The 10,951-nt window shown below is 38.5% G+C and overlaps 1 protein-coding gene across 1 annotated transcript; it reads right to left on the bottom strand.

The window, feature by feature from the left end:
- Positions 1 to 8,421: 8,421 nt before the first annotated feature.
- LOC121856638 lies at positions 8,422 to 9,881 on the bottom strand. The gene is made up of 2 exons (XM_042352289.1): positions 9,175 to 9,881; positions 8,422 to 8,990 (listed from the first exon to the last, which is right to left on the bottom strand). The coding sequence occupies exons 1-2, from the start codon at positions 9,842 to 9,844 to the stop codon at positions 8,977 to 8,979; spliced, it is 684 nt and encodes a 227-aa protein (XP_042208223.1). The 5' UTR covers positions 9,845 to 9,881; the 3' UTR covers positions 8,422 to 8,976.
- Between the last annotated feature and the right edge of the window lie 1,070 nt (positions 9,882 to 10,951).

The raw sequence follows: 10,951 nt of genomic DNA, 5'->3' as shown, positions 1-10,951 counted from the left end.
GTGTGTTGGATCATGTGACCTGATACTGTGTGCTGGATCATGTGACCTGATACTCCACGAGTGGATGTGATGGATCATGTGACCTGATACTGCATGTGCTGGATCATGTGACCTCATACTCCACGAGTGGATGTGATGGATCATGTGACCTGATAATATGTGTGAAGGATCATGTCCGAGGTGACTCTGGCGAAAATAAATATCAAGTAATTTCATAGATGACACCATTAGCACCAAAACCTCAGTAGCAAGCAATTAGTAATGAAGTGGCAAAATATTCCTACAGTTTTGTAATCTTTCCTAATTTACCAGAACTCATCTAAAATATATAAATTATTTCCCAATTTATTCTCCTAAAGTAAAACAAAATTCCTTTCGGCAAAAACGACCAATTTCTACAGTGTCAGCCTTTGACTAGTATATTACCAAAAAAAAAGTAAAAATACTCACTGGTGGTATTGCTGGTGGTATCATCCCAAGGTCCTTAAGTATCACTTATTTTCACTTAACCGAGATCACTTATGTTGGTTAATATTAAGAATAATTAAACCATGGAACTCTATGTTTATTTCTATATAGAGAGATAGAATAAAATAACATAGTATACTTTACTGTTATAGCCAATTCATCGGAAATTTATATCTTTCGAGTTTTTCTGACTTTTAAATTTCAAGTTTTTTTCTTAAGTTCCTTTGTGTTCTCTTTTGTTTTGTTGGGTTAGGTCACGTTTACACACAGGAAGGCCCAATGGGGCAGAGCCCCTCTGGCTAGGAGGTTAGGTCAGGTCCTTCTGGTTTCTCTGGTTAGGTTAGATTAGACAACTATGCTAATAACAGAGCGGTTAGGGTTAGTCTTTGAATTTTCTGGGTCAAAAATGTGTTTCGTCAGCCATTTTTGGGATGTTCTTGATAAACTGAAGAACCTTTCTTCTTTTGAAAAGTTTCCTAAGTGAGCTCCTTTACCCGGGCATTTATTCTTAAGTCTTACATTGTTTAAGTTTTCTGTGATATTTAGGTTAGCTTAGGGACAGTTTCGTTCTTTAAATTTTTCTGTAATTGTTAGGTTAGATTTTAATCACACAAAGTGAGAAGGAAAATATGGATTAAAAATATGCACAAAAAAAAACTGATGAAACCTAATCTTACCGAAACATTCCAGAAAACTGTAAATTTAATAATAATTTCTGAACAGGTGTCCAGGTTAAGGAGCCAAGTGAGGAAACTTATCCCAAGAAGAAAAGTTTTCAGTTTATCAAGAACATCCCAATAAATTGTAGAGGAAACTTTTTCTTGTTTCTTTTTTTTTTTTTTTTGCTTAACTAAAAGATCATCAGTTTACTTATCTAACCTACCTAACCTAAAATAACCAGAGAAACCGAAGGACCTGACCTAGCTGCCCCATAACCTAACCTACCCTAACCCAACATGTAGAAAGTAACAAAAAATCTGAAGAACCAAACCTGCAATCGAGAAAAGGAAAAACTACAAATCAATAAATTTTCAACGAAATTGTCAGAGTAAAGTTTTCTTTTTCTTTACTCTGTCTCCTTCATAAGCTAATCATTATCGAGTTCCGTGAGTGACCTTTTCCGAATCTGTAATGAGATCACTTATGTTCACTTAACTGAGATCACTTATGTTCACGTAACTGAGATCACTTATATTCACTTAACTGAGATCACTTATGTTCAATTAACTGAGATCACTTATGTTCACTTAACTGAGATCACTTATGTTCAATTAACTGAGATCACTTATGTTCACTTAAATGAGATCACTTATGTTCACTTAACCGAGATCACTTATGTTCACTTAACTGAGATCACTTATGTTCACTTAACCGAGATCACTTGTGTTCACTTAACTGAGATCACTTATGTTCAATTAACTGAGATCACTTGTGTTCACTTAACTGAGATCACTTATGTTCACTTAACTAAGATCACTTATGTTCACTTAACTGATATCATTTATTTTCCCTAAACCAATACCATTAATTATTTTTTAAGTCACACAAACAATCATTAAATATCTCAAAACAATATCACTCACTCTATTATCACTTAACACACTGAAGATATTATTGATATTATCAATATTTTTACCAATAGATATTTAAATCCGTTTGATAAAATTTTGTTTACATAACACCTGTTGATGTTGGCATAACACAATAAACCTTCTTAACCTTCCACACCATAGCGTTGATCTTAGATGTTTGTAGCGCCATTATTCAGGTAATGTTTTATAAAGTAAATGTGGGAATTAGTACAAGACAGTAGGCTGTGTGGGAGAGAGTAAACGCTGTCGTCTGCTGTATGGCGAGCACAGGTTGGTGACTGATAGGCGGTGATGTCAACAGGGAGCATTCGTTGTCTTGATAAATTTATCAATACATTATTTTATCATCTCAAGTTTGTGTTCCGTTGTATATGAAAAAATAATATTAATAAAATTTATGTAAATGGATGGTTGAAAGAAATCTACCCGTTGTCTTATAATAATATATATTTAATAACTTTTAGGAAAATTATGGGTACAAATTCAACCTGTTTAGCAAGTTATATTATTTAACAGTTCATAGAAAACTTTTTGTGTTTTTATAATGTACTGCAATATGATAAAGACTATTATTTTTTTTTAATATCAAGAGTTAAATCCATATTATAGGAAACGGAGTTCCAGTGCTGTAACCAGGTACCACTGTACAGTGTTACCAGTAGCATGTGGCAGGAGTCTCAAGCACATATAAATTACACAATATAAAGGTGCTTATTAAAGCCTAAGGAAGGAAGGATATTCCTTCAAAATAACCTCAATGCTATTTATGAAATACCTGGTCACTATGGCCAGCATGTGGGGACACCTCAGATCTCAGGATGTAGTGGATGAGTGTGTGGCTGTCTACTCTCTTGCTTAATACACATGCACTTTGCTCGGGGGAGGTGGGATACCAATCTTACAAGCAAAACCGTATTCTTGAAGAGCTCGGCTAAGCGACCCACGCCACTGCCTCCTAGATGAAGGTCGTCCTCAGGGAGCCGGAGTCAAGGAGGCTTGGACAACGTTGCCTGGGGGATCTCGTAGAAAAGAAACGGCGGCATTTAGGTAGGGTTCCTGGACACAATCCTGTGAGGAAGAAAGTTCAAGTTGGGCACAAAGTGAAGTAGTGCGTGTCCACTGAAGTGCCCCAAGGATGATACAAGCAGCTTTCCACTGGATAACATGTTCATTCCTCAACTGATGCCGAGCTGACCTGAGGATAATCATTTGAGTCAAATTCTTTCTTGAAGTCACGGCAGAATTACGTCGGTACAAACCATACACTACGTTGTGTTTCCAATTGTCAGGAAAAGCTGAATTTCCATCAAGAAATCTCAGATAGATTACAATTTAAATTTTATCTAATAACAATAATAATAAAAAACATGCGAGCTCCCTTACGAGGCTTGAGACAACTAAGTCGTATAAGTGATATATCATATACGATAAATCAAGAAGTTGGTCAGTTAGTTTTACGACAAGACTACAGACTTTTTATCCATCTGGTGTTAGTTTGATGACCAAGGGTGACGTCCCAAACACATTGACGTCCACCACAGGTGGCGTCCCCAACACATCAACAGTATAATAAAAAGCAGATGAGGGAATTTCACCATGTAATATGTCTAGTAATACAACAGAAATTCAATAAACAAATTAACACCGACCAACAGAACAATAAAATGGTCGCTTTACGCTATGAGTGAATAATTATCATTCATTAAGAAATCATATTTTCAAGGTCGTTCGTCTCTCTCTAGTATTTTAATTTTCCCAGATCAACAAATATACACGTTTATTACCAATATAATTACTATTAAATCAGAGGTAGGTGTGACAGTTAGGAAGAAGATCCACAATTCGTATCATAATGCCTGTCAACTTACACGGGGTCGTCCCTCCTGTACGGTGGCGGACATCCTCTGCTGCCAGAAAAGTATTCCTATACTGTAAGTGTGAAGGTAACATACAGCGGTGAATACCCTAAGCTTAGTCACATATAATCATCCTGTTTATAAAAATAAACACGTATTTGTTCTCTATAAAAAGACAGAGGAGACAAAATCAGCTCACAAATGGTAGATCCTCCGAACAGTGTAGTTGTCTGAGGTCCTTGAGCAACATACAAAATGTTTCCTGTAGGACAAGAAACTTACGAGAAAGTACAAACGACACAGTCTTCATGTGGGGGATATTTCAAGTGTTACCCGACCAGTGACGATATTTTGGATGACTTTGATGTCTCCATGTTTGGCGGGGAACACTGTGGATCACCTGTCAACAGTACAGACTATTCACCACTCACTGACACCTATCAACCATATGGAGGAAACACTGACCAGGTAACTAACACTCAAGACTTTGGCAACAACTACAACAAGTTGTGGACAACAGGAGGAGCTACAAGTAGTCTAGATTTCTCCAGATTAAATCTTACCAACTCCCATCCATCGCAGGCAACTGCAAGTCAAGATCAGCCCATGTTTCCCTGGCCGAGTGATGCTTGTCACTCAGCAGTTGGTGAACAGATGGCGTCACTCACTGGGCGGAAGGTGAAAGTATATGAATGGCCACCCCAGAGTGACCCCGAACTGGAGAAGAAGAGAAAACGAGCGATAAAGTCCTTCAAAAACCGGATGAGAGACAGCCAGCAGGAGGTAGAGCAGTACATGAAGCTGGACACCCTCACCCAGGAGGTGTCACACCTCCAAAAGAAGAAGAACACACACCAACAGACCGTAGCAGCCATGCAAGCCTACATCAATCACCTGGCGGCTTCATCCGCTCCCCAATACAATGGTAAGTCTTGGTATATCCTTCCTAAGATTCTGGTAGGATTTGATGTACTATATTCCCTCACAGTCACCAGGAGATATGGATATATTTTCCCCAACACTGATATGACGTCCCCAAATGTCTGTTAAATATTGATATACAGTCCAACATATGATTTTTTTCCATAAAGTATATTAATAACATGTTTCTCTTGGCACAGGTGACACCTGGTGATAAATCAAGATGGACATCCTCATGTGGGTTATTGACGAAGGTAATCACTCGTGGATGTTGGTGAACCACATCATCACTTGCCAAGATCATCTGACCTGATACTGTATGTGCTGGATCATGTGACCTCATACTGTATGTGCGGATCATGTGACCTGATACTGTATGTGGTGGATCATCTGACCTCATACTGTATGTGCTGGATCATGTGACCTGATACTGTATGTGGTGGATCATGTGACCTGATACTGTATGTGGTGGATCATGTGACCTGATACTGTATGTGGTGGATCATCTGACCTCATACTGTGTGTGTTGGATCATGTGACCTGATACTGTATGTGGTGGATCATGTGACCTGATACTGTATGTGGTGGATCATCTGACCTCATACTGTGTGTGTTGGATCATGTGACCTGATACTGTATGTGCTGGGTCATGTGACCTGATACTGTGTGCTGGTTCATGTGACCTGAGACTCTATGTGACGATTCTGGCGACCTGATACTATAAGTTCATGAGTTGTGACCTGATACTATAAGTGCTGAATCATATGTCACGAGACTATTTGTTCTGGATGGCGTGTTCTCATCCTGCATATGCAGGATCAAGTGACATTCAGTATTTGTAGTGCCCTGATAGATCACGGTATCAAGTGACCAGACACTGTATTGGCTGGTACTTCTCTACAGCCTTGGTAGGATAGATGATGCAGTACAGACGTGTCCTGGTACTTATGAAAAATTATCCATCGCAGCACCTGCTGATGACCCAAGAAATGTAACTAAAAGGAGATTGTGTGTATGAGTGTCCGTGTACAACTGATGGTGGGTTAAATAAGGTGACAAAGAGATCAGACACGTGTTAGTGAACATAACGATGCAACACTGGAGATTAATGAGTAGGTGTTGTGTTCAAATATTTAAAGAAGCTAGCAGTACAAGATGTGTGTGTGTGTGTGTGTGTGTGTGTGTGTGTGTGTGTGTGTGTGTGTGTATAATAATAATAATAATAATAATAATTAACGGTTTATTGAAAGAGCTTGGCAGCCAGAAGGCTGAAAATATACAGTGTGTGTGTGTGTGTGTGTGTGTGTTTGTGTAAGTGTATATAGATGATTTATAAACATTATCCAAAATAAAGAGATTACAGAAAGTAAAGTTCATTTCTTATTTATTTTCCTGATGACAAGAAAAACTAGTCCTTCAGTCCCTGTTCTGAGGGACTGGTATTATGTTTAATCTCGATCAAACCAGAGGCTGAACAATGATTAAATTTCAGCGGTGTTATGATGAACTGTTTCCTCAGTTTGTTTAGGGAAGACTATGGTCACAAGAGGACGCTGGCCATCAGTCAGTCTAGGGTATAACTGGCCTGTTTTACCATAGTATGTGGAGCCCTGTGATTGGTCCTGGTCGGGAGGTGGTAAATCTGGTGTGCTCCAGAGTGACATGGTCTACCACCCACGAAACATAATATTTCACCCGACACTGGTATTGGCCAATAATTATTTATCGGCACAATATTATTTTTCGGAAAAGATGGCGTGAGGAGGGGAGGTGTATAGAGGGCTCAGCAGGATGGCGGTTCTCTTGCCTCGCAGGTGTACACTCAAGACACTCGCTGTTCTTTACCACACATGAAGAACATTTCTCCTGCAAATTACATTTATATACTGCACTGTATAATGTACCTTTATCACACAAATAATGTTAACATTCAGCTTCGTTTTCTTAATGATTGTATTTGATTTCTTAGAACTGTCATTATATTAAGAACATCCTTGAGATTTACATTATCTAACTGAATCCATCCACAACTCCTATTTCAGAAGAAAAACAAAAATCCTCTCTGAATTTGCTTCAGATGTCAACCTGCTAACATACCCCTACCATATGTGCAGTACATTTGACCCACTGCAGCTAAGAACATATTTTACCTAAACTCAATTCTCTCGTTATGAAAAAATGTGTTCTGGTAAAAAAATTTTTTCCATTCATGATGTCTGGTACATAACTTTGCTACACTGACCGCCACTGCCCGCGTTAGGTTAAATTGTAGCATAAATTTACATGGGAAATATACCACTGGGACTGAACTTCAGAAAATACACAGTAAAAATGGTTAAGTACACACTAAGAAGGCTAACCCGTTTTATTCTGTGCTAAAATGTATACAGTATACAATGCGAGTGAATTAAAGTAAGACTAAAGTGAAAAATACAGGTCTGACTTGAAGTAAAGCGATCACGAGAGGCAGTGTTGTACTCGACTGTAGTCCCCTCAATGATCTACCTGTGGCCCAGCAGAGATGGAATTAGTCACCAATATAATTCATGAAGAAGGAACAATAATAATTCACACAATTCTGTTCAAGCTTGACGAGGCGATCAAGTGTCTATGGTCAGTGAAACAATGTCTGCACTCATGTACGATCTCTTATGCCCCAACGTAAATCCCAATATGTAGACCGACTACCGAGGCCTAGACTATTACTCCCACCTTGCTGCCCACCCAGCTTGGTGACGCCCCTGGTGCCGTTCAAGTGCCAAGGGGGGCAGGCGGGAGTCTATTCGGAATTTTCACATCATTTAAATAAAAGACCGTAAATTTTACCATACGGTATTTAAATTCCTTTGATTTAAGGGAATAGGAACAAAAAATTATCCCTTTTTCGGTATAAACTTCCATTAATTTATTAGATATTGTGGTAAATATTGTTTCTCAGCTGAATATCACTCTAAGGGCAACAGACATAACAGAAAAAAAATTATTATCGCTATACTGTGACAAGACTTCAGTATATACGAGACATAAAGCATTATACGTAAAACAAAATATTTCATCAGCATGTTTGCTTCTTATCCAGACAATTGAGTTCAGTAAAGCATGTTCGTAGCATCAGAGGGTCAAGTAGACATGTGGGAATGGAACATTTTAGCAAGTTGACATTTGAAGGAAACTTGTGGGTAAAAATATATTCTAAAGGTGACATAAGGTTTGTCAGGAAACCCATCTGTTCATGCATACCTTCCCACCATGTTATTTTAATCTTTTTTTAGTAATGTGGAGCGATTATCAGTTATTTGCTACCACCAGTGATGGATCCAAGAATATCTTTCGTAGTTTGGACGATCCGTGAGATGTAATGATGGATATGCCTCTGGCTGGAGATCAACCTAAATATAATTAGGAGTACTAATTCTTCTTGTCTTCAGGAGCATTAGTAAGAAATAAACTTCAGTTATTTTAATGTATTTATTTACGTAAAGTGTCTTAATCCATCTACACAAACAAACACACACACCCTGTAGCTTCGTTAAACATTCGAACACAACACATACTCATTAAACGCAGTGTTGCAACATAGTATTTACTAACACGTGTCTCATGTTTGGTGTGCATGCACTTATACACATACAACAGCTCATTAATACGTCTGAACTATTAACAGGTGGAAAAATGTTCGTACGGTTCACTTCTTGGGCCAATAACAAGTGCTGCGATGGACGTATGGTGATATTTTTCAGAAGTTCCTGGACATCTCTGTAGTTCATCATTTGTCCCACCAAGACTGTACACAAGTACCGTCAAACGTAGTGTCTGGCCTCTTCATCCACCGCATATAGAATGAGATATCGTGAAGTACAGATAATGAATGTCACTTGATCCAAAATATGTTGGCTGAGGATATGTGATTCATAACATACAGTATCAGGCCACATGATCCAGCACATGCAGTATCAGGTCACATGATCCAGCACATAGAGTAGCAGATCACATGTTTCATCACATACAGTATAAGGTCACATGATCCAGCACATACAGTATCAGGTCACATGATCTTGGTAAGTGATGATGTGGTTCACCAACATCCACGAGTGATTACCTTCGTCAATAACCCACATGAGGATGTCCATCTTGATCTATCACCAGGGGTCACCTGTGCCAAGAAAAACATGTTGTTAATATACTTTATACAAAGAATATCATAAGCTGGACAGTCATTAATTATATATATCAATACTTAACAAGCGTTTGAGAAGAAGATATCAGTGTTGGGAAAAATACATAAATATCTCCTAGTGAGTTAGAGGGAATACATTGGGAAGAATGTCAAGACTTACAATTGTATTGGGGAGCGGATGAAGCCGCCAGGTGATTGATGTAGGCTTGCATGGCTGCTACGGTCTGTTCCCGAGCATTCTTCTCCCTCTGGAGGTGTGACACCTCCTGGGTGAGGGTGTCCAGCTTCATGTACTGCTCTTCCTCCTGCTGGCTGTCTTTCATCCGGTTTTTGAAGGCCTTTATCGCTCGTTTTCTCTTCTTCTCCAGTTCGGGGTCACTCTGGGGTGGCCATTCATATACTTTCACCTTCCGTCCAGTGAGTGACGCCATCTGTTCACCAACTGCTGAGTGACAAGCATCACTCGGCCAGGGAAACATGGGCTGATCTTGACTTGCAGTTGCCTGCGATGGATAGGAGTTGGTAAGATTTGACCTGCAGAAATCTAAACTACTTGTAGCTCCTCCTGTTGTCCACATCTTGTTGTAGTTGTTGCCAAAGTCTTGAGTGTTAGTTACCTGGTCAGTGTTTCCTCCATATGGTTGATAGGTGTCAGTGAGTGGTGAATAGTCTGTACTGTTGACAGGTGATCCACAGTGTTCCCCGCCAAACATGGAGACATCAAAGGCATCCAAAATATCGTCACTGGTCGGGTAACACTTGAAATATCCCCCACATGAAGACTGTGTCGTTTGTACTTTCTCGTAAGTTTCTTGTCCTACAGGAAACATTTTGTATGTTGCTCAAGGACCTCAGACAACTACACTGTTCGGAGGATCTACAAAATGTGATTATATTTCGTCTCCTTCAGCTTTTTATAGAGAGCTAATTCGTTTTTTATATAAATATAGAGGATACATATACGTGAAAAGGGTATTCACCGCCGTAAGTTACCAAAAGCTTTCATACGTGGAAAGAAAGGATGTCCGTCTCTGTTCTGGCCCGGCTAATCGCGCGTCGGGTGACTCATAATATTCGTGGTGATTTCTCCCATGTTTTTAATTGTGGAAATTGATAGTAAACTAATTATTTAAAACAATAGATTATGAATCGAAGGAGAAAAATCTCACAACGACACAATAACTTTATATGGATAAGAGAGAGAGGATGACTCATCCATGGCAAGACTGAGGCATCTTTATATACTGCCAGCTTCCGTTTATTATTTACACTGTTTATGTACAGTAGTGAACTGATTATACTACCAACTGCTCCTAATTAAGTATAATGTTATTGTCGTGAACATTGTATATCAGCTGCAGTTTATATTGTTACTGAAGATAATGTAATACGGTACATTGCTTGCTGGTCTTTTCTTCTACTTTAACTTTTACTTTTGTTGTCTGGTACATCCTTCCTGTATTACTATAGGGTCACAGTTACTCTTTTTTGTATTCTTCTCAACTCAAATTATTTATTATATTTACAGTTGTAAGGTTACAGTGGCTCCTACTCTCTGGGTCTCAGCTGCCGCACTTTACGTATCAACTCTACTGATCCATTAACGTGTAAAAGACATATTGGTGAAAAATATCATTATCTCAAGCGAAAGAAAACACAAATAAATCTTTATTTCTATTTTATTTAAAAAATTCTGGAAATTGGTTGTATTTACTGACCAGAAACTGATAAAAACTATTTTTATAATATACAAGACTCATATGTTTCATGCAATACAGAATAATAAAAAAATTAATAATGATAATTCAACAAATAGTCACAGAACATCAGTAAATGTGGCAACACTTGCTGTAGATGTACAACATTATTGACTGCAGTACTGTATCAGAGAAGGTCATCGGGTGGTCTCTTTAGTATCACAAACATCCTGTGATAGA

Source organism: Homarus americanus, unplaced genomic scaffold (genome assembly GCF_018991925.1).
Source record: "Homarus americanus isolate GMGI-L3 unplaced genomic scaffold, GMGI_Hamer_2.0 scaffold10021, whole genome shotgun sequence".
Lineage (NCBI taxonomy): Eukaryota > Metazoa > Arthropoda > Malacostraca > Decapoda > Nephropidae > Homarus > Homarus americanus.
This window is presented reverse-complemented; position numbering and strand designations above follow the sequence as displayed.